The 25,393-nt window shown below is 39.7% G+C and overlaps 1 protein-coding gene across 3 annotated transcripts in view; it reads right to left on the bottom strand.

Annotated features, from left to right (window-relative positions):
- LOC136875934 (BRCA1-associated RING domain protein 1) overlaps positions 1-24,033 on the bottom strand; it is a 200,257-nt gene extending 176,224 nt beyond the window's left edge. The window contains exon 1 of one of the 3 annotated variants that reach the window (XM_068225354.1): positions 23,739-24,033. In XM_068225354.1, the coding sequence (XP_068081455.1) occupies positions 23,739-23,833 (95 nt within the window). In that variant the 5' untranslated portion in view covers positions 23,834-24,033. Of the gene's footprint in view, positions 1-1,014; positions 1,035-22,854; positions 23,288-23,738 lie in introns of those variants that run through there. The other 2 variants (XM_067149556.2, XM_067149562.2) reach the window with 2 other exon arrangements.
- Between the last annotated feature and the right edge of the window lie 1,360 nt (positions 24,034-25,393).

Raw genomic sequence — 25,393 nt, 5'->3', positions numbered from 1 at the left:
AATAACCCTGTATATATATATATATATATATATTTTTTTTTTTTTTTTTTTGCAAGTCGCTTTACGTTGCACCGACACAGATAGGTCTTATGGCAACGATGGGACAGGAAAGGGCTAGGAGTGGGAAGGAAGCGGCCGTGGCCTTAATTAAGGTACAGCCCCAGCATTTGCCTGGTGTGAAAATGGGAAAGCATGGAAAACCACCTTCAGGGCTGCTGACAGTGGGGTTCGAACCTACTATTTCCCGATTACTGGATACTGGCCGCTCTTAAGCGACTGCAAGTATCGAGCTCGGTGGTAAAGTTCTCTAGGAATTAGGTTAAGGCAGATGTTGAGGAATGTAGAAGGGAAGGAGGTGTGGTATTTCATGTTGGTACTAACAACATAAGGCAAGCAGGAAACTACCATTATAGCTAGGGATGTGTGGGATCTGCTTATGACAGTGCAAGAGAAGTTTAAGGGAGGGGAGCTTGTTATGCGTGGGATAGTATGTAGGAGGGATACTGACTCGAGTGATCTGGGATTTAAATGAGATTATGGAGTAGATACAATCAACCCCCTACACATAGCCACCCCTCAGTTATTTTCCATGACAAGCAACAAAATGATATTCCTTATGGAAGCAGTATTGTAACTACCTCGATATAATGCCACCCCCACCTACCACCATGCGCCATTGGTGACACACTTACAGAAGTGGCTCACAATGTTATAAATGTGCTCAATATATTACCAACTGCTGGTTTAAAATTATCAGCAGAACCAGAAACTTTGTCTTTGAATGGAAACATGGCTCTTATCTGATCCTTTAGGAATGTGAGCAGGTTGAGTGTGATACCAACCCTCATTACCTGTTCCTCATTTTCTCGAGTGGCATGGTGCCTGGGATTGAATCTTATTTCCATAGATAGGAATTTCTACAAGGATTAGCATAATGGACTGTTTCCAAGAAAAGCTTTGAGAGCTTGGACGAAGCAATTTGAGGATAAAGAACTTGATGGTGGCACAACTGACCTGTTTTAAACTTCAATTTTGTGCACACAAGTTTCTACGACGAATGTATGTATGTTCAGTCTGTCAGCGATGCCGCTGGTGGGATCCTCAACAGCTCTGCCGTCAGATGTCATAGATGGCCTAGGCATCACTGAAGAGGCGTACTAGGGAAATGAGGAGTAAGGTAGTTTCCCGTTGCTTTCCTCACCAAGCCAGAGTTGCTATTACATATCAGTCTGCCAAGCCCACTGAAATGCATACACCAATCGACCCTATGAGCAACATTTTCACACCATTCATACCAGGGACTGGCTGCATAAGGAATGGCGTTACTAGCATCGCTCATACCTCAGTCACTTTCATATTGTCAAAGCCAAGGATAAGACAGAGACAGATCTATAAAAGTAACAAAATTGCTCTAGCCTATACCAGAAGACATAGTGCACTGTAAACACTAGGTCCTGCCAGCAAAGGCATCTACGATGAATAAACAACCTATTTTATGTGTGAAAGAAAAGCAAGAAGTGTATCCTTATAAGAAACAGTATCCATCTCTTGATCAGCAGAACAATGCAAATCAATTTTCATTCTTGTGGAGGGAAAACCATAAGCAGAGGAAGTATTGGAGGATGTAGCATCTGTCACAGGATTGTTCTAATGAAAAAAAAAAAAAAAAAAAAAAAAAACCAGACATTTTAAAATTAAATGTTGATTACTGCTATTCGAGAAAATTCCTATATAGTAATATCACTAAAACTTACTGTTTTAGAATAAATACGAACCTTGATTTATGCCACCCTCTTAATTGCACCAACAAATGCTCTGAACAAATCATGGTTTTTTTTAAGAGGGATAACTGTATGTGAGAAAGAGTGAGAGATTCGTAGACCCTAATGCATAGATAGAAGATAGGGACCTGTGCTTGAATGGCCTTTACTTGAACCATGTAGGTACATATCAGTAGGGGGTTTGTTTAGAGGGGTTATAGAGAGGCACATCCAGGGAAACTGGGTGCACCGATTTTAATATTTCTTTCACCAATTGAAAGTTAATTCCATACCGGGTAACACAGCCTACGTATCACCCCAGAATATCGAAGGGTTCCCATTAGGACCTACAAATCTCACTCCCTTCCCTTCTACTTTTCTCAACACCTGCCTTAACCTAATTCCTGGATAACACTCTACCCTGGTTCTCTTTCAACCACTCACTTTCCCCACACGCTGAACAATTGAGTCACCAACGACCAGAGCCTCAACTCTACCCTCCCAATTAGATCCTGCCCTCTTCTGATGTCTCTTAACATTCCTGATGCCTGTTGAACATACTTCCTCCTCCTCCTCCTCCCCCTCTCACTACCCTGTTCCACCTCTCTCTTCCTATCATCCACTCTACGTTTCCCTTTCTGCTTATCCCACCCCTCCTCCATAACACTACCCTGATCTCCATATTACCTCTGTTGTTCTACCCGTAGTGACAAACTAATTCCTCACCAGTACCTCCCCTGGGCTCACTCCCTGAGGAGATGTGTGTGTATACTTCTAACAATTTGCTTTACGTCGCAACAACACAGATAGGTCTTATGGTGATGCTGAATTAGGAAAGAGCTAGGAGTGGGAAGGAAGCAACCGTAGCATTACTGAACATGCAGCCTCAGCAACTGCCTGGTGAGAAAATGGGAAACCATGGAAAACAATCTTCAGGACTGCCGAAAGTGGGGTTTGAACCCACTATCTCCCAAATACATGCTGATGTGCTACATGACCCCAACCATGAACCCTTCATTCCTATTCTGTTATGAGATTATCTCCCTCAAACTCGCTATCTCACTCACTACTGGTCTGCATTTAGGGCAGTTGCCCAGGTGGCAAATTCCCTATCTGTTGTTTTCCTAGCCTTTTCAATGAGATTGAAAATTAATTGAACATCTCCCTTGGTAAGTTATTCCAATCCCTAACTCCCCTTCCTATAAATGAATATTTGCCCTAATTTGTCCTCTTGAATTCCAACTTTACCTTTCCTACTTTTAAAGACACCACTCGAACTTATTTGTCTACTAATGTCATTCCATGCCATCTCTCTGCTGACAGCTCGGAACATACCACTTATTAAATAACACTAGTACGTTTTTATTGTTCACCCACCTATTCAATACAATACAATCTTAAAAATTAGGACTTTGTCCTTATCAAACATAACGTACACATAATATTAATACATTGGATGGTACATGTTTTGCCTATCAATAGTAGGCATCATCAGCCATATTTTTTACCTTAAGAATAGATCAGGTACCTGATTGGAAATTACTTATGAATACTGTTAAAAACTAACTATTTCTTGTAAAATAGATTAAAGATCGTTAAACAACTATTACAATATAAAATGTAGTCTTACTTGATATTAAAAGATATTACAATAAAGATAAAAATCAGAAAGCACATTCCATTTAATTGTCAAATAGTGTGTTGTTAAAAACTTGAGATAAGTTGAGCATTGGTAATGGTCGTTGGTTCTTGAAGTTGATAAGTATTGAATTTCATTTATATGCTTATAAATTTTGAAGAATTTTCATGTGGCGTGGTTCTTTTTGAGATAGTATTAGTTGAAATGCTGGTGCCATAGGCTATATTGAAGTTTATGTAGACGTCATTAGGCCATCTTCTTTGATGCAGTATTTGTGGGAAGAGTTTGTGATAAGTGTGGCTCTTTATTGTTGGACGTGTTGAGGTGAGCGTCCTAGTCGAAAGGGAATGATGATGTAGTAAAAGTTGTTGTCAATCGGTGGGTAGCCAAGTGTGTGATGAAATTCTGTAATTAAAGAGTTATTTTGAATTTAATGAAGGACCAGGGGCTGAATAATGGAAGTTAAATGAAGAGCTCGGCAACTGCCAGTTGCCCTAAAGCTCTCAACATAAGTTAACATCTGAGCGGTCGAAGGGGTGTCAACACTTTTCATTTAACTTCCACTATTCAGCCCCTTAATTCCAACTATGGTCATAATCCTAAAATAATTAAGTAATAGTATACTACATTTTATATTGTAATAGTTGTTTAACAATATTTAATCCATTTTACAAGTATGTAACAGTATTCATAAGTCATTTCTATCTATTCCTAAGGTAAAAAATATGGTTGATGATGCCTACTATTGATAGGCGAAACATGTACCATCCAATGTATTAATTTTATGTTAACAATTTTGATAAGGACAAAGTCCTAATTTTTAATAAGAATTTATTGCAGCCAGATGGTCATATAATGGGATACAACAATAGGTTTCAAGGTTACAAAGCAAGCATGAAATATTGTCACACAACATACTGCGATTTACAGATGCTCGAGGCAGTTTAGTCTTTGCTGTAGTAAACTATGCTCTTTTTCCTTTTACTACACAGTGTTATGTGGTATTTGTCGCATGGATTCTCACACAGAGAACATATACATTCTATGTTCGGTTCATGATATTTTATGTTTTTGCAAATTTGTCGTGTCCGCCCCCAGTTTGAGCTCACGACTCATTCTTCCGAGGATCGAACCCTTGACCGGGAACGTAGGAGGAATGGTGTCGCTGAGTCATACATTAATATTATGGGGGAAATTAAGGGCTAATATTAATGACTATGTAATGGCAGTAAGGCCAAGGTATCATAATTATGATGCTGGGAGAAGGATATGAGTAAATTAAGAACCATATAAGATTTAAGAGTTTGAAGGCACACAAAAAGCTGTAAGCAACAGGTTGTGCAATTAGAAGTAATGCTTGGTCGAAGTAGGGTGAATCACATGCTGCACCCTGCTAAAGGTGCATAGTATGTCTTTAGAAAAGGTGGGTGGAAAGTGAAAGGAAGGAGGCAATTCCGTTTTTGTGAGTCTGTGGACAGTCTCCATAGGATGAGAACTTCGATGGCCTTCTCGAAAGGAGGCGAAAGTTAGTGAAGGTATAAAACAGGGGTACACACCCTGGTCGAGGCTTTTTGGAACAAGTCTACTAGGAGTGCGGGCGGAAGCCTTGTCAGTCAGGTCTCCGATAATAATAAGGTCCAAGTGTGGACTTAGAGTATTCACTTCAGTACTTCGACCACGCCAAGTCTTCTATGTTAGCGATATTTGAAGTTGGAAGGGAGATTGTAAATATTGTATATAACTATACATACTCATCAGTCTACTATTAAAGGAAGGTTTTGGGAAACAGAGGACTTCGTCTCTTCACACTTAGCAAATCACCCAGGCCCATTGAACAATTTCTCTCTACCGTTCGGGGGAAAGCAATCTGATTATTCATCGTCATTCGTCGTGGCAAAGCCCGTGTCACGACAGAAAAACTAAACTGGTGTCAGATGTGGGGTACTGGGTTCGATTCCGCCTCAGTGAAGAGACAGATTTTTTAGAGCCCCGCAGAAGAGGCTAGCTCAAGCAAGAAGATACACAGATCCGGTCCAGAGCAGCAGACGAGAGGTCTACCGTTCCAGCCTACGCAGGAGGAAGCGGACATCAGGACAGGAGAGCAGCAGGAGGCACCTGGAGGAGCCCAACGCCGAGACGCCAGGAGAAGACAGCAGATATTCGGGCAGTGGTAAGTACCCACAAGTGTTGTAAATATGGCAGATTCCAATGTACCCAATGATGTGCCAGATAATGTTTCTGACTATGATAGTGCGGGGGATGCACAGGATGGACATTTATACGTGTGTTACTGAAGGATACCGGCTAATAGGTCATGAATTTAGTGGTGCTAAACCAGAGCAATTGCGTGAGTTTATTGCTAATGTAGATGCCGCACAGAGTATGATTAAGGATAGGGACCAACTGTTATTCTTTAAATATATTTTGACAAAGATTACGGGTTCTGCTCGCGAAAAGTTGTTATCTGGATGTGTCATAATCAACTGGGAAAGAGCTAAGGAAGCTCTTTGGGAATATTATGGAAAACAGGGCACTTTTGACTTGTATTTGTGTCAATTGTTCCAAAAAAGCCAAAGACCGAAGGGAACGGTGGCCGAGTGGGCCCCATAGGGTTGAAGAAATAGCGTTGATGTTTTGAAACGCTATCCTAGAAAATGAACCGATAGAATATCGTACAGGACAGCGCAGAATGCTAGTGAAAATCGCGATAGCGGCTTTCACTCAGGGGATCCATACAGCGTATATACAAGGTAAGCTACAGGATCGTAGCCCTCAAACGTTTGAGGCGGTTGTAGCTATTGCTAGACAGGAAGATGCCTTAATTAATTCCCAGAAGGAGAGAGAGGCACTCCTCAGGGATAGTACGGCTTCTAGAAGAGAAGGCGCACACACCCAGCCGGTAAGCTGCACGAAGGGTCGGTGGCAAGGCAAGGTCACGCAAGGGGCGCAAAAACCTAGTAAATATCCCCATTATAACAAGGTGCTGTTAGTATGCTTTAATTTTTAATAAGGAGGGACATATGGCTAAAGATTGTAAGCAGAAAAATCAGAGTTCACAGGCAAAGGAATCCCTTACTCCTCGAAGAAACTCCACGGGAGAGATAAAATGTAATTATTGCGGAAAGCCAGGCCATTGAGCACGGCAGTGTAGAAAGAAATTAGCTAACCAAAACAGAAATAAAGAGACCAGTAACGAGGTGAACATAGTGCGCACCTCTGGTTACCAACAGAGCGCGAATAAGGTGGGACCGAAATGCTTTAAGTGAAATGAAAGAGGGCATAAGAAAGCAGAGTGCCCACGTAGAGATTCAAAGTCAGAGTCCAGGCGTTGTTACGCTTGTAGCAAAGTTGGCCACCTACAGTGGCGATAGGGAGCCCAAAGGTAGAACAGAGTTCTTGCCTAGAAGTCGAACTAGGAATGTTCAGAGTGGTAACAGTAATAATAATAATAATAAATCCTGTGAAAAATCACGCGAAAGGGCACGGTTTAGAATTTGTAAGAGATGGTCGCATTCAGCTAAAGAGTGTTGGTTTAAAACCGAGAGAGAGGCTTTAAACTAGATAAGGGAGACAAGTCAGGGACGCTTGAGATCTCCCATAAGACCATCAGTCCCAGTAGGTTCGGACAGCATGAGGAAGGTACCGTATTAATAACGGTAACCGGGCGTAAGGATGCCTTAAGATTTTTAATCGATACAGGAAGTGTTGTCTCTCTTATTAAGGAAGGTAGTGTTCCTAACGGTGCTTGGGTTAACCGCAAGGAAATTCTGAAATTAAGAGGCATAACGAAAGGTTCGAAGCAAACCAAAGGGAAAGTTCGAATTCCCGTCGGTGGTAGATGCCCAGACTTCCATGTAGTGGACAACGACTTTAATTTGAAACAAGACGGTATAATTGGAAAGGACGTGTTAAGAGACAGCGTCTTAAATTATAAGGAAGGCTATGCTGTGATAGCAGGAAAAAGATACCCACTAGGGGCGAAAGAGGATATGTGGGTGGTGCTCGAACCAAGAGTGGAAAAGATCGTGGCCATAGAGGTAGATAAACAAGTAGCCGAAGGCTTGATAGAGCGGCAGGAAGTAAAGCCAGGTGTATACCTAGCTGAGTGTTTAACGAAAGCCAAAGATTATGTCGCACTCGTTAGTATGTTGAATACTACTGACAAGGAGTGGCGATTAAAAAGCCCAGTTGTTAAGTTATTGGATGTAGAAGGCGAAATTACAGCAGAGGTACACAAGGTTGAAGAAGCCATAGCTGTAAAAGGCGAGTCAGGCCAAGAGGCCGATCGTGCAGAGGGATAATAATAATAATCATAATCAGGAAGGCAAATCTCGAACGCAGCAAATACGGGAGCTGCTTAGAGTAGATCACTTAGCTCCCCAAGACAGGGAGAAAATTTACGCTATCTGTACGGCTTATCAGGATATTTTTCACCTAGAAGGGGATAAATTAACACATACGAATATACTTCAACATGCTATCCCCACACGTGTAGATCAACCTCCAATTCATGTGAGGCAGTATAGGTTACCTGAGGCTCAGAAAGAAGAGATAGGTCGCCAGATAAATCAGATGTTACAGGATGATATTATAACTCTTTCAACTTCTCCATGGTCTAATCCCATCCTTTTGGTTCCAAAGAAAATGGACACTTCTGGTAAGCAAAAGTGGAGGGTCGTTGTAGACTTCAGACTTTTGAATGACGTCACCATAGGAACTACGTATCCTATTCCATTAATTTCTGAGATATTAGATGCCTTAGGAAAAGCGAAGTATTTTTCCACTATGGATCTGGCCAGTGGATACCACCAGGTACTGCTGAAGCCTGAGGACAGAGAAAAGACAGCATTTTCTGCCTTAGGAAGGCATTATGAATACAAGAGATTAGCCATGGGACTTCGAGACGCGCTAGCAACTTTTACGCGTTTGATGAAAACGACACTAGCAGGCTTAGAAGGCATTAAATGTCTGGCTTATATGGATGATCTGATTGTGTATGCTAGCTCTGTAGAGGACCACAATCAGAGATTACGTGATGTTTTTCAGAGATTAAGAGAGGTGAATCTCAAATTAGGTCCAGATAAGTGCGAATTTCTAAGAACGGAGGTAGCTTTCTTAGGACACGTGATTACTAAGGACGGTGTTCAACCTGATGATCGGAAGGTTCAAGCAGTAAGAGAATATCCGCAGCCCACCACTACGAAACAGCTGAAAGGATTTCTAGGCTTGTCGGGCTATTATCGTAGGTTCATTCTGAACTATAGTAAGATAGCGAAACCACTGTACGAGCTGCTTAAGAAGGAAGTACCATACGAGTGGACGGATAGGCAAGAGCAGGCATTTCAGATCTTAAAGAAAAAGCTAACAGAGAAACCAATATTGCAGTACCCAGACTTTGAGAAACCCTTCATATTGACCACAGACGCTAGTAATGAGGCCTTAGGAGCAGTGCTGTCACAAGGACAGATAGGTAAGGATTTACCGATAGCTTACGCTAGCAGAACTTTAAATAGGGCCGAAAAGAATTATTCTGTGACAGAGAAAGAATTACTAGCAATTGTTTGGAGTGTGAAGTATTTTAGGCCGTATTTATTCGGCAGGCATTTTACGGTAGTAACAGATCATAAGCCTTTGAAATGGGTATTTAATGTCCAAGACCCATCCTCTAGATTAATTAAATTCCGATTGAAATTAGCAGAGTACGACTTTGAGATAGTATACAAGGAAGGCAAGCGTAACTGCAACGCAGATGCCTTAAGTAGAATTCCAGTTAGGAATGAAGAGCCGGATCAAAAAGTGCGAGTAGTTAAATCTAGTGATAATAACCAAGAGACTAGTAATGAGGAGTGTGAGGCTAATGACAACTTAGAAGCACCTGTTAGCTCAGATAATAATGCACAACCACGGAGACTCAGCTCTGAATCCGAGGACGCCACGGCAGAGGTGACAGAGCCCGAGAGTGAAAGTGGAAGCGAGAAAGGTAGTGATAGGGAGGACGTATCCGGAGAGGCTAGAAACATTAGCCCGGAGCTAACAGAACAAGAGAAATTAGAGATTATTAAGGAATGTCATGAGTCATTAGTATCAGGCCATCAGGGCATATCCAGAACGTATGCCCGGATAAAAGACCACTATCAATGGGAAGGGATGCAAAAGGATGTAGAAAGGTATATACGCTCATGCCCATCGTGTCAAAAGAATAAGATTACCGGGCCTGAAGTAAGGGCAAAAATGGAAATCACGGATACTCCGAAAGCAGTCTTTGAGAAAATAGCACTAGATGTGGTAGGACCTTTAAATGTAACGGAAGCAGGGAGCAGGTACATACTCACCTGTCAAGACCAGCTGTCTAAGTATTTAATTGCGAGTGCTATACTGAACCAAAGTGCAGAAACCATAGCACGAATGATTAATAGAGTAATTAGTATATTCGGTATACCAAATATCATACTGACAGATCAGGGTGCAAATTTTATGTCAGATGTTTTTAAGAAATTATGCAGAATATTGCAAATCAAGAAGGTCCATACAGCGGCATTTCGACCGCAATCTAACGGTAGTTTGGAACGCTCTCATACGGTGCTGGCAGAATATTTAAGACATTATGTATGCAGTTCACAAGATGACTGGGATAGTTATCTTCCTATGGCAATGTTTGTTTATAACACGACCAAGAATACTAGCACAGGTTATACACCATTTGAGTTAATATTTGGGCGAAAGGCAAATATTCCTGGTGTTCTCCAAAGGAAACCAGAACCAAATTATAATGAATGCCAGAATGTCTTGGAGCAGTTAACCACACAACTGCAAGAGAACCATGAGATAGCTAGAAAGACGTTAATTAAAACCAAAGAACGAGATAAGGAATACTATGATAAGGCTAAAAATGAAGTTTCATTCAAAGTAGGAGATCTTGTGTTGTTACGTAACGATGCCCTACGAAGGGGACGTTCAAGGAAACTTTCTCCACCATATCAAGGTCCTTATAAGATTGCTAAGGTATCGGGAGTGAATTGCACGTTACAGGTAAACAAGCGTGGTAAACAAATTATAGTTCACCAGAATAGACTAAAAATGTACATTAGAGAAGAATGTAAGGTAATGGTTCCTATTTAGGTCGCAGTGATTTACACTTCCCTCACTCCAACGGCATTGTGGATTATCGTGTACCGCTGATAGAGTTAGTTGAAATACTCTGTCAGGTCGCGTCGAAATCAGGAAAGTACTAGAAATTTTAACCTAAGTAAGAGAGGAACCTAGGAATTTTGGTACGGGAGTACCATTGTGAGTACGTCCTAAGTACCCGTCAGAAGGACTACAGGTGACGAGACTGTATGTCCAGATATCAACTCGTCAACAGGGAACCGCAGGGTTCGAACTGAGTATGGAGAGAATTCGAGTTCATAATGAGGATTAAAATTATCTACACTGGCTATGTGCACGTTCTGAAGAAGCCTTCACTTACTGTCACTAGAAATTAAATGAGTAAATTAGGCAGCATTGTATGTAAAAGTAAATGAAGTCTGCTTGTAATTATTAAAATCAGAAGGGGCGTGATGCCAAACCTAGTTCCACTGAAACGAAATTCATTCATGGTACAAAAAAATTTCACAGATAGACGTTTTACGTAATCCAGGAGATATACTAACAATTTGTTGGTTATTTTGATCCACCTTTTCAATACAAATTACAGTTTGTGTTGCTAAGTTGTAATGTTACAGCACTAATTTACCGGGACATGTTTCGCTTTTATTCATAAGCATCATCAGCCTATACTATTGCCTCAAGGTTTGTCATTTTTGGGTTGTTGTTACAAATTTCATTACATTGAATGTAAATCTGATTTCAGTGATAAACAATATTTAAAACAAGAATAATATACACATTAAAAATTATGACAATATGATTTGAAATGTTGAAATGGATTAACTCTTACTTCTAAAACACACTGACGTTCAAAACACAGTTTTTAATTTGGCTAAAAATTGTTTGCAATGTTAAAATAAAATTGATTCAACTATAATTTGGCATTAAAATTTGAGTCATAAATATAAATATAAATATTGGATGTTAATATATAGGAGGCATAGTTTCTGAAGTGCGTTGGTTTCTAGATTACAGTAACATTTCAGTATTGAGAATTATAGTTAAGAATTGTGCTCTCTAAATAATGTTATTTAAAAAGACTGTAATTTTGCATTATGCGTGATTAGTCATGATGACTTCAATTCTAGATTATCATCATGATTAGTCATGATGACTTCAATTCTAGATTATCATCATGACTAATCACGCATAATGCAAAATTACAGTCTTTTTAAATAACATTATTTAGAGAGCACAATTCTTAACTATAATTCTCAATACTGAAATGTTACTGTAATCTAGAAACCAATGCACTTCAGAAACTATGCCTCCTATATATTAACATCCAATATTTATATTTATGACTCAAATTTTAATGCCAAATTATAGTTGAATCAATTTTATTTTAACATTGCAAACAATTTTTAGCCAAATTAAAAACTGTGTTTTGGACGTCAATGTGTTTTAGAATTAAGAGTTAATCCATTTCAACATTTCAAATCATATTGTCATAATTTTTAATGTGTATATTATTCTTGTTTTAAATATTGTTTATCACTGAAATCAGATTTACATTCAATGTAATGAAATTTGTAACAACAACCCAAAAATGACAAACCTTGAGGCAATAGTATAGGCTGATGATGCTTATGAATAAAAGCGAAACATGTCCCGGTAAATTAACATTGTAACATTACAACTTAGCAACACAAACTGTAATTTGTATTGAAAAGGTGGATCAAAATAACCAACAAATTGTTAGTATATCATAGCATAGTTCAATACGGGTCTAATAATGAGATTAGTTACATGTAATCCAGGAGATAGTCGAATAAAGGTCGCTATCATGAGGATAACCCCGTGTGGTGTCGGGAATTTACGCAAACAACACTCTACACTTTGGTACTCTTCTTCCCATACAGTTACACAGCCAGAATAACACCACGATTCGAACCTGTCGTAGGAGGCGACTAAAGGTTCCACTTAGGGAATGGCCTTGTATTTAGTCCTTTATGCAAGAATACGGGCGCCCTGAGTGAGGCATGAACTCAGTGAGGCGGGTTCTGCCTGGGAAATATCACCATTAGGCCGGTGATTTTCCACAACAGTGCGATTCTCGTGGGAACAGAATCCACTGAAGGGAATTTTCTCACCACGTTGAGAACCATCCCGTGAGATGTGACTCCAAGGGTACGGAGTACAATCCCATAAAGATCACTTCGGTAGATTCATACCTGTATTTAACGTTAACTTCTGTAACCATTCCTCGAGGCAAATCCTCTGCAGTTTTTAGCAGACGCTATTCAAATTTCTTAACTGCCAATGATGTCTATCATCTGTCCGTAAGGATAAGGAGAAGTGACGCAGGTACGTCAAACAAGGAGAGAATTTTTGAATGGGCTAATGATGGCTCTAAAATTTTGTTAGAGCTTCCCAAGGATGAAGTTTCACAGAGATATCAGTTACGAAAAGGAATTCGTAAATTTTATTAAAATTACTCACGAGTGTACTAGTAGACTAGTACAGAGCACAATTACGAGAAGACAAACGTTACAGTAAGACAGTCAGTCACATTAAGTGTGTATTCAGGTACAGATAAACAGTTGAGGGTAGGTTCCCCAACACCTAACAGTATAGTGTGTAAGGTAGAGTGACAAAGAAAGTGAAAGTCGTGTTTATCTTGCAGGGAGGTGAACGAACCAGGCAGATGGAAGGGATGACAGGCCGCACAACCTCGAGAATGCTGGTCGTCACAGTTATGTTACTAGGGGTGTCCATACCCACTAGTCAATTGGATTTCAAGATGAATCGTTATGAAAACACGGCTGGAATCTATTTTGATTATCAAGGAGAAGTACAATTATACACTGTAGAATGGAAATTGGTTACTTATATTAACCTTACACGTTTGGCAGATCTATTTGTGGTAGCCCGTAGAAATTTACAGAAGACTAAAACCCTCTGTATTCAAATAGAAAAGGAAGTACATATTAAGTGCGAACATGAGATAATGTTAGTAGAACAACAATTTCAAAGGATTCAAGGGATTAATTAAGGACTTAATTAGGAAAATTACTAGGATCGAAACACGGGAAGGCAACGGGAAACGAAGCAAGCGCGGGTTAATAAATGCAATTGGTACCATCGCAAAGACGTTATTTGGTACGCTCGATGACAGTGATGCAATGTATTATGAAGGCAAAATTAAGGAACTAGAACAGGAACAATTGTCCATGATACAAGTAGCAAAAAGTCAAATGTTAGTTGTAAAGTCAACTTTGCAATCTGTCAATAATACTCTGTATGACATCACAGCAAACGAACTCAAACTAAGTGAAAATTTTGAACAATTTAAGAGTTTCATTCAGAATGAAACAACGGGTATAAATGAAGCGTTTAGACAATCAGAAATGCAAATTTCATTAAATAAACACTTAACTGAGTTGCAAGGGTTTCTGATGCAATTGCATGAACATTATCAGATCTTATTAGATAGTATTGTAAGTTCTCAGACAGGCACGGTGAGTGTCCAAGTGTTAAGCCCCGATGATCTAGTAAGGGCATATAAGAAAGCCCAAAGAGATTTTCCTAAGAGTTATGATCTGCCATATGATTTGCAAGTCACTTATGGGTACTTGATTCTGAAAATATCATCAGTGAGTGTATATATAACTCGAGATACTTTGGTGTATATTTTACGCACCCCTCTTACTAACAAAATAAAGTACAATTTGTACCATTGTGTACCTTTCCCCTCTCCCATGAAGAGTAGTCCAAACCATTTTGTGTATATATCTAATGAAAAACGGTATGTATTAATTGATCAAGAAAGACAGACATATGTAGAATTAAGTGATTAACAAGTGAAACAATGCAAGTGGACTGACAATGGACAGAGATTATGCAAGGCAAATTTTCCTATTAATAATGTAATGTCAAAAGGTAGTTGTATTGTCAAGTTGTTAACTGGTGTTAGTTTTATTCCAGAAGACTGCAAGAAAAGTGTGATGTCGATTTATGAACTCATATGGATACCTATTGATGATAATATGTATATTTTTGTATCGCCTCATGAAACAAAGGTCACCAGTGTTTGTCAGGATATTACCAGTGATATAAATCTAAATGGTGTGGGAATAATACAATTCACAGACTTGTGTACAGTTTACAGTCCCACTAGTAAGATTCAGAGTACAGGTTCAGTGAATACTACCACGAAGAAGGACTTAGTGCCAGAAGTAATGTTAATATATGATTGTTGTGAACAACTAGACAGTGAGATCAAATTAGAGGATGTACCAGAATTAAATAGGGTTACAGTAGAAAGCTTACTGAATCATATAAGTGACCTAAGGTTAGCCAGTCATAAGACTGAGGACGTCGAAGCACTGGTAATACAGAAAGAAAAAGAATTTAAAATGCAAATGACCCAACAGTATACAAGTGTATATCAAATTGTAACTGGTATTATTTTGTTTGCAGTACTTATAATAGGCTGTTGCTGTTGTTGTTACTGTTGTGGTTGCTGTAGAAGGTGTAGATCCTTAAGTAAATGCATAGAAGACAATAGGGAGCGCTGTCCCAACTTATGTATTTTCCAAAATGTGATCGCTAATGACCACAGAGCTAAGGTCTCTGATGAGGACATTACTGTCCATTTTCAGCATCCTCGACTGGCTGAAAGGGCCCTCAGCCACTCAGGATCGCTACCGGGTTTAGAGTTACATGAACACCCTACTACGGGCAGAGCAATTATCAGAGATAACTTGGCGCAGCGCACCCACGAACAGGAGCATAGAGACTCCGACAGGATGTAAGAGTAAAATGAATGCTGAAGTATTGCATTCATTTTTCCCCAAGGGGGGGGAGGTGTCGTGTCCGCCCCCAGTTTGAGCTCACGACTCATTCTTCCGAGGATCGAACCCTTGACCGGGAACGTAGGAGGAATGATGTCGCTGAGTCATACATTAATATTATGGGGGAAATTAAGAGCTAATATTAATGACTATGTAATGGCAGTAAGGCCAAGGTATCATAATTATGATGCTGGGAGAAGGATATGAGTAAATTAAGAATCATATAAGATTTAAGAGTTTGAAGGCACACAAAAGCTGTAAGCAACAGGTTGTGCAATTAGAAGTAAGGCTTGGTCGAAGTAGGGTGAATCACATGCTGCACCCTGCTAAAGGTGCGTAGTATGTCTTTAGAAAAGGTGGGTGGAAAGTGAACGGAAGGAGGCAATTCCGTTTTTGTGAGTCTGTGGACAGTCTCCATAGGATGAGAACTTCGATGGCCTTCTCGAAAGGAGGCGAAAGTTAGTGAAGGTATAAAGCAGGGGTACACTCCCTGGTCGAGACTTTTTGGAACAAGTCTACTAGGAGTGCGGGCGGAAGCCTTGTCAGTCAGGTCTCCGATAATAATAATAATAAGGTCCAAGTGTGGACTTAGAGTATTCACTTCAGTACTTCGACCACGCCAAGTCTTCTATGTTAGCGATATTTGAAGTTGGAAGGGAGATTGTAAATACTGTATATAACTATACATACTCATCAGTCTACTATTAAAGGAAGGTTTTGGGAAACAGACGACTTCGTCTCTTCACACGTAGCAAATCACCCAGGCCCATTGAACAATTTCTCTCTACCGTTCGGGGGAAAGCAATCTGATTATTCATTGTCATTCGTCGTGGCAAAGCCCGTGTCACGACAAATTTTGTGATGGAAGCCATGTACCGCGAGTCTAGTGATTACGTTTCTTAGTTCCTGATTTTCCCGAGTCCATCGTCTATCGGTCATTGCTTCTGTTGAGTAAAAATCCAGTGGTATGTCCTGTTGCTTCAGATGCTTCTGCTCAAGTACCTTCTCCATTTGCAGGGTAGATGGCAAGTGTAGTTTGAATCGGAGGTCTTCTATATAGAAATGTTCCCTTGCTAATTCATAGATTAGTCTGGAAGGTGACGATCTTACCACGCCCAGTGCTCTCTTAAGGAATTGTGCTTTCACTTTTTCTATCGTGGTTAGCCTTTCCCATATAATCTCTAGGCCATATGAGATAGTGGGTGTTATTTTGGCGTGAAAGAGTGTCATTACTGTTCGTAGAGAGAGTTTGGTTATGTTCTTCAGATCGTATATTCCTCTGATGGCAGCTGTTGCTCGTTCCTTTATGTGGTGTCTGAAAGAGTGGCACGTTGTTTGCAGGGTGACGCCGAGGTATTTGTAGGCGATCAGAAAATTAATACTATATAACTTTAATTATGTAGTATTTATCGATACAACCTCTAACAACATAAATATTAGAGAATTAAATTTTAGACCTTCCCCTAAACTAGCATTTTTCTCAGCGTGAATGCAATTATTTATATCTTAGATTGTAGCAACTTATTCTCCGACGAGTTCTTCACCGAGAGTCATTTTGTTTTCCACTACTAGTTTTCCCCCTTTTCGGAAAGCCACGTACACTGTCTTTCTCTGGTTTATGTTGAAATCGTTATCAACTGCCCAATTGTGAAGGTTGTTTAGGACTTTCTGTAGCTCTTGCCGGTTTGGGGAACCCAGGACCATTCGTCTGCGTAAACATACAGAGAAACTGAAGTTGTTTCCTCTAGAATCATTGTGATGTCTGCTGTCACCACATTAAATAGGATGGGACTCAGTGGGTCCCCTTGCAGAACTCCATTTGTCTGGATTATTTCTTTTGAGGTCGATATTCCATCATATACTTCCACTGTATTGCAGGCCAAAATGTTCCTTATTACCCGTGAGGATCCGTGGTCCTCCGTTAGCATATGCTCTAGTTTCTGAACAAGCTTTGATCTGGTCAATAAGTCGAAAGCTTTTGTGAAGTCTACGAATACTGTGTGAAATATTTCTTTGGGATGTCTAAGAGCTTCCTCTATGTCGTTTAATAGATTCCTTATGGCATGCAAGGTGGACCTTCCTTTCCTGAACCCGAATTGCTGTTCAGGGATCACTGGATCTAGTACCGGAGTGATTCTCTTGAGGATTAGGCTTGTAAAGACGTTGAAAATGGTATTCTCCAGGGCAATACCACGATATGAGTGTGGGTTGTTGCTTTCGCCTTTACCTTTGTAGATGACTTTTATCGTGGATTTCCTCCATTCGTCTGGTATTTCCCCTGATGACAGGCATCTACTGAACAGGTCTGTCCATGGTTCACTTAGTGTTTCTGCTGAGTCTTTTAGCATCTCGTTGTAGATCCCATCTGGGCCGGTCGCCTTCCTGTCTTTTGTCTCCTTTATTGCTGCTCTCACTTCCTCTGTTGTGAATTGTGAGACTGGGCTAGTTCCTGTGTGGTGGGTAGTGTTGTATGCAGTTTGAGATGTGCTAGGTTCAGAATCTGTGAGAAGTGCTTTTCCCATACGTCCATTTGGATTTCCGCTTGTTTTCTATTGGACTTTCTCCTGGTGGCTACAAAAGGATTTTTGAGCGCTTCTTCTGCCTCCCTAAGGGCTTGATTTTCTACATATAGGGCTTTTTTCGCTTTCAGCATGGTTTTGTACTCTTTACGTTTGACTGCGTATGTTTCCAGAACAGTCTTTTCTTTATGCAGTTTGGCCTCATGTAGGGCTTGCAAGAACTTTGTTTCGCAGCAGACAGCATTCTGTATCAAACCAGGATTTGGCTGTCCTTTGTATGGCCGGGATGGTTGTAGTCTTTAGGGCTAATTTTTAATTTTTTTTAAGATTGTATTATATTGAATAGGTGGGTGAACAATAAAAACATACTAGTGTTATTTAATACAAAAACTTTCGATACAGACCCAAAAATGAATTTTATCACATGTAACATACCACTTAGTCGAGCAGGTCGTCTTCTTTCTCCCAGTTCTTCCCAGCCCAAACTTTGCAACATTTTTGTAACGCTACTCTTTTGTCGGAAATCACCCAGAACAAATCGGGCTGATTTTCTTTGGATTTTTTCCAGTTCTTGAATCAGGTAATCCTGGTGAGGGTCCCATACACTGGAACCATACTCTAGTGGGGGTCTTACCAGAGACTTATATGCCCTCTCCTTTACATCCTTACTACAACCCCTAAACACTCTCATAACAATGTGCAGGATCCTTTATTTACAAACCCATTTATGTGATTACCCCAATGAAGATCTTTCCTTATATTAACACCCAGATACTTATAATGATCCCCAAAAGGAACTTTCACCCCATCAACGCAGTAATTAAAACTGAGAGGACTTTTCCTATTTGTGAAACTCACAACCTGACTTTTAACCCCATTTATCATCATACCATTGACTGCTGTCCATCCCACAACATTATCGAGGTCATGTTGCAGTGGCTCACAATCTTGTAACTTATTTATTACTCTATACAGAATAACATCATCCGCAAAAAGCCTTACCTCTGATTCCACTCCTTTACTCATATCGTTTATATATAAAAGAAAACATAAAGGTCCAATAATACTGCCTTAAGGAATTCCCCTCTTAATTATTACAGGGTCAGATAAAGCTTCACCTACTCTAATTCTGTGAGATCTATTTTCTAGAAATATAGCAACTCATACAAGCATACATACAAAGTGTAGTAAAGTCATGGACCTTGAGAAATTAATATCAACTTTGTTTCAGTAAGAACATGCTACTAATAAGCCTATTTCAGGAACGAGTATTTTTTTTAAAAGGCCAAAGAAATTAAATGTTGAAAATTTTCAATGTACTTCTAGATGGTAATATCAACTGAAGAATAGATGCGGAATTAGTGATTGTAGAGTTTGTGGACATCTACACACAGATGAAACAGGGCTGTTTTACAACCTTCTACAAAACACTGACAATAAGGATATCAGCTGGCAGTTAGCAGAGTTAGCAACAAACGCAGACAGATCGAATAAAGTATGACTTCTGGTAATCGGGAAGTCACAAAACCCCTGGTGTTTCAAAAGAGTCAAAGTCCTTTCCTACAGATTATGAAGCCAATTAGAAAACATGGATGACTGGTAACGTATTCACAAAACAACTGGAAAAACTTAATGCCTGTGTGTGCCATGAAAAGAGAACAATTCTATTGTGACTACACAATTGCTTGGTTAAGTAGAGAAAAGGTATCGACGAAATGTCACTGTAATATTTGTCCCAAATGGAATATAATAATTCATTTACTCAAATAAAGTGTAAAATCTGTGGTAAATTAAGAAATAGTATGAAATATTTTACTTGCAGGGAATAATATGGATACATACTTTACTACCTTACAACTATTTTTTCTGCTACGTTGCAGCACTTCCTCAGGCCTACATGTTTTGTTTGTCTGACACTTTCGTGTACGTTGTCTTTGGTCACTGAAGTTGTTTGAATTAATTAAGTGTCGCTTTATTCTTGTTGCTCATTCGTTTGTGCCCTAACTCATTCTGATATATTTATTGGTCCAAGGACTTTCCTTTCTACTAAGAAGTAATATATTTATTAGTCCAGGAATCATACTATTTTGCTGTTTGAACTGCCCGCGCTAGTCATATGGACAAAGATAATGACAGTTCACAGACATAGCAATCCCATTCGTCGGTGCAAGCCCTGGACCTCGAGAAAGAAACAAGGCGGCACGAGCAGCGGAATACAACATTAAAGAGTCCTTGTCTAAGGCCCATAAGTAAGTATAGATATTTATCTCAATATTTCTCTAGTAACGACGGTATTTCTTAATTCACCGCGAACTTCTCATTTCATTGGTGTAAAAGCAATTATGTTCCATTTGGGACAAATATTTCAGTGAAATTTCGTCGATACCTTTGATCTACATAACCCAATTGCTCAGCACATCCTCCAGCCTTGCACCTCAGCAACATAAGAGTTAAGTTTTCTTCCCTGCAAACTGTACAAATCTTCATCCTCTGGACTTGGCATCATTACTGCCGCTAAAGCGAAGTGTTGGAAGATGCGTGTTCATTGTACCGTTGCTCAAACAGAAGCTGGGAAACAGGATTATAAACTGGAGGTCTTACAGGTAATATACAAAATCCAGACTTTTACAGTTAACCCCTTATTAAAATGTAAAGAGAGCCTTCTACAATAATATACTGTACAAAAGTTTATTAACAACAATTTTTTATTGTCCTGTGAAGTTCTGTAACCAATATTTTCCATCCACTCTCTTGGCTATGCAATTTATATACACTGCCTGGGATCAGCTGCAGCCAGAGAAAGCATGAAAGTGCTTCTGCAAAGCTGAAATCAGGAAAGAAGACACTGATGACGAAACTATCCAAGACAGTCGTGAATTGTTCAAGGAACCAGACAACTACAATTGGGCAATCATTTCAAATGGAGTAGATTTTACTGGTTTTGTTAACTGTGATGAGATGATGCATCTGTTCTATCCTATACGACTATGAAATCGTTATGGAAGCTGTTCCGCCAGATGAAATCATTGGTTCAAATTAATATGAAATATCAGATGGTTAATTGCTTCTGCCATTCTGGCAGAAGCAATTAATCCGCTGGTGATTACCCAATATTATATTGGATCTAAAAGTGTTAGTGATGATCCGACATGTACAATGACTACATATGAACACAATCTATGAGTGCAGTGTTACTTCCAAAAACAAACCAAAATTGGCAATTAAGCACAGTAGTACCGGTATTTGTATTACTCCTTGAAGGTAAAATTTTACCAACTTAATCTATGAGTGCAGTGTTACTTCCAAAAGCAAACCAAAATTGGCAATTAAGCACAGTAGTACCGGTATGTATATAACTCCTCGAAGGTAAAAGTTTACCAACAAGTCCGCAAAAGAGAGGTTAAGAATCCAACATGGCGCTGCTGACACATTACAGTGTGCTATACAAGGCCGCCAACTAGGAACTTAAATCAGGCTTATGACAAAACAATTGGCAAGTGACAGGTACATGAGAGAATATGAAATAGGTCCTGTTAGTGACAAGACCCTTGGTGTAGACTGGTTTGGTCTGGCTGGTGAAAAGACCATTGGTCTGGACTGGTAAGGTCCAGTTATTGACAATAAAGATTCAATAAATCTCCAATTTCTTTGAAATCATTTAAGAAAAGGCTACGGAAACATCAGATAGGGAATCTGCCACCTGGGCGACTGCCCTACATGCAGAGCAGTAGTGACTGAATACCCTTGGGCTGGACTGGTTAGGTCCGGCTAGTGATATAACCACTGGACTAGGGGAAAAAGCGACAAAGCAGTCCACAGGCTTCTGGTGTCCCGTGACAGTATTGGCTAGTAACGAGACGACTGGTTAGTGACAAGAACATTGGATAGTTTCATTGCGGATACTGCTACAATTGGCACATGCCACGACACATCACTTTCAAACTCCACGGTTTCACTATTTTCACGGAATGAAGTAGCAGTGGGCTACACATGATGCGAGCCCTATCAGACACAATATGAACTATCCTGCAACCAATAAGAAGACAGGAAATTGCTACATTTCAGAGTGTGACAATCTTGATTTTAATTTTTCTATATGAGTAAAAATACTTCTAGTTGCAAGTTGGTGGTGATGATTATTGTTTTAAGAGGAAGTACAACTAGGTAACCATCCATCCTCTATTTAACACTAACCAGAGAAAAAAAATTGGAAGAGATCCGACACTTCGAAAAATGAAGGTATCAGCCAAAGAAACAAAAGCGCCACGAAGGGCGTGAAAATTAAAGACTCCCTAGACCTCGAGTGCTCTAATACCTTCGGGGTCGGAAAAGAACAAGAGCTGACCGAGGGAGGTCGGATAGGATAGATAAAAGTGGGGAGCCTGGCACAAGTAAGTGGAAGTAATGCCAGGACTCAGCTAAGGGCAACGTGGCCGCCAACCCACGGTCCCAAGTTATGAACCACTGGAGCCCCTTTTAGTAGCCTCTTACGACAGGCAAAGGGTACCGTGGGTGTTATTCTACTACCACCACCACCACCCCACCTCCAAACAGGGAGGGCAAGTTGGTGGGTACCTGGCAAGCATAAAGGAAGGATCTCTACTGTCATCTACTTTTAGTATTGTTTTACATCATTTTTAATGATTTTCACCTTCCTAAAAATGCGAACGAGCTAGTAAAGGATCGAAGTATTCACCTTCAAAAACGTACAAACGAAGTTCCACTGTATTATCATGTTTGCCTTTAAAACTGGAAGAGATAAAATCTAGAACAGCAGTAGTGCACAATATATGAACCAACAAAGGGCTGGAAGAACAAGGAAAAGAGGTCACAAGCACCTGGCAGTGCCTCAGAATTTCAGGAACAACATGAGATATCGCCAAAAATGTAATCATGCATAAGCTAAGTGGTAGTCACGTCAGCGACGGGTAAAATAAATACTCTAATAACCAATATTTAATCAGTACCAAAATATAAATAAGTTTTCTCACCATAGCTGGCATTTCAAAAGTTCCTCCAGTTTCGTCAGTGATTCTTTACTGTGCTTCCATACGAATAGCTCCGGTAATGTCATTCTGACAACTATCGACAGATTCAAGGATCAAAGAGAATGTCAAGGATACTATAAATGAACACTGAAACTGATTAATGAAAATAGCATGCTAACGAAAGAGGATGTGTTCACCATGCATATGTCTGTAACCTTGTCTTGTCTTGTCTTGCGGATATTTATTTGGGATTGAAAAGACTATTTCCCAGTCACAAGATCATTAATATGTTACACTTATATCACAAAAACACACGTTTACAACACAAATGTCCGATTTTAGCGTGATCACATGAAGATAGATGCACTTTAGGAAGTAAGATTATATCGGGTATGAGGAAGGGTTATGGAGGTAGTACATTCGGGACTGAGCAAAGACACAAAGAACTTAGAAGTGACGCTGTACGAGATCAGAAAATAATAAGAACCTTGAAACAGTATCTACTCACCAGGGGCATTGAGAAGTGCCACCTCATAAACATGTCGGAACAAAACCAACTGCAAAACTAAATCGTGATTACAATTTTATACGAGTGTTATCAAGGTACTCATTTAAAATGGTAATGATCGTAGGCGAAGGTTGGTGCAATAAAACTGAAAGTCGTGTAGGGAAAGATATTGGAACTTTAAGTAATTTCTGCATCAAAATGGTCTGGTGATGTGCATATTGGGGGCAATGAAAGAACAGGTGGTCACTATCGCACTCAGATTCTCCACAGGAACAAGTTGGGTCGTTCGTAATGTGAAAGCGAGTTAAATATACTGGGGTTAAGGCATGATTAAATCGTAGTCGGATGATATTAGTAATGTGACGTCGTGTATACGTACCATTTGCAAACCACGGTAGTGTGGGAATACTCGGTTGAAGTTGGTAGTAATATTGTCCTTTTGTACGAGCAGATAATCGCCATTGTGTGCACCATGTGTGTTGAGCTGCAGCTTTGATATTTGGAAAGAAGTCGAGAATCGGAATTTTGATTTGTAATATATTCGCGGTATCTGCACTAGCATCTTTCGCTGCTATATCGGCCATGTCGTTGTCTACGTGTCGATTATGCCCTTTGATCCATATTAACGTTATAACAAAACCGGATGTTTCAAGTTGAAATAGAAGAGATTTGACTTCGTAGACATATGTATTTGTATGAGGGGCGAGTGAATGCAGAGCTTGTAAAACACTTTGGGAATCGCTGAATATATTTATTTTTTTGGATTGCAACCGTTGAGCATATACAAGGGCCTGATATATGGCATATAATTCTGCTGTAAAAATAGTTAAATTATTAGGTAACGGATATTTAAAGCTAATGAGTAGTTGAGGATCGTAAAATGCCGCTCCGACTCCAGTATTAGATTTTGACCCATCGGTAAATAGGTGGTAATCTGGTGTAGTTATGGAACTTTATATGTCTGTAACGAATCGCGCGCGAATCTGCTAGATGATATTACAGGCAGGGTGACCAATATCAGAATCATACATACCCTCTTTGTTCTGAATTTCACGCTTAGTGGAAATGGCGTGACGACTCTTCATGAATCACATTAAATAATAATGTTTTAATGCAACCAATGGCCATAAAAACAAAAAGAATACAATGACATATATACATCCACACCTGCTTAGTTCAGGCTAAGATCTCTATCAGTCTTTCACAAATTTACCGGGCGAGTTACCCATGCGGTTAGCAGCGCGCGGCTGTGAGCGTACATCCGGGAGATAGTGGGTTCGAATCCCACTGTCGGCAGCCCTGAAGATGGTTTTCCGTGGTTTACCATTTTTACACCAGGAAAATGCTGGGGCTGTACCTTAATTAAGGCCACGGCCGCTTCCTTCCAACTCCTAGGCCTTTCCTATCCCATCGCGCCATAAGACCTATCTGCGTCGGTGCGAAGTAAAGCCACTAGCTCTTTCACAAAATCATCTTCTTCTGATTCTTGATTCGCCCAGTCAATATTCAATATTCTTATGAGAGTTATAAAACACCGTATACATATGTGTATAAATAGAAATAAAATAAAATAAAATAAAATAAAATAAAATAAATAAATAAATAAATAAAAAAGTAAATAAATAAATAAATAAACGGGAGCACTGCATTATACCAAATACAGTAGAGACAATGAGCGACACTCGAGGGACAGCTATAGATGTCTCACTAGCGGATTGACCTGAGAACTACTGATTCTGTCAAAGAGCACGTAATTTATTAATCCATTTTCGTATATATATTTCCATTGATATTTGAATTAAGCGCGAATTTTCAAGTCAAGCCACTTGGAGCGCTACTTTTGACTTGTCTCCCATTTTAATAAGGCTAAATCCGGAAGTGTCGCGTATTGTCTCTACTGTATTTGACTTGTAACAATTCACTGGTAATATACAAGAGACTTTCAATCTTTTGTGGAACAGAAATGTACAATTCCATACATTACAAGAATCCACACTACGGTTCATTCCACGTTAAGAAAACAGTATAGCTCTT

Source organism: Anabrus simplex, chromosome 1 (assembly GCF_040414725.1).
Source record: "Anabrus simplex isolate iqAnaSimp1 chromosome 1, ASM4041472v1, whole genome shotgun sequence".
NCBI lineage: Eukaryota > Metazoa > Arthropoda > Insecta > Orthoptera > Tettigoniidae > Anabrus > Anabrus simplex.
This window is presented reverse-complemented; position numbering and strand designations above follow the sequence as displayed.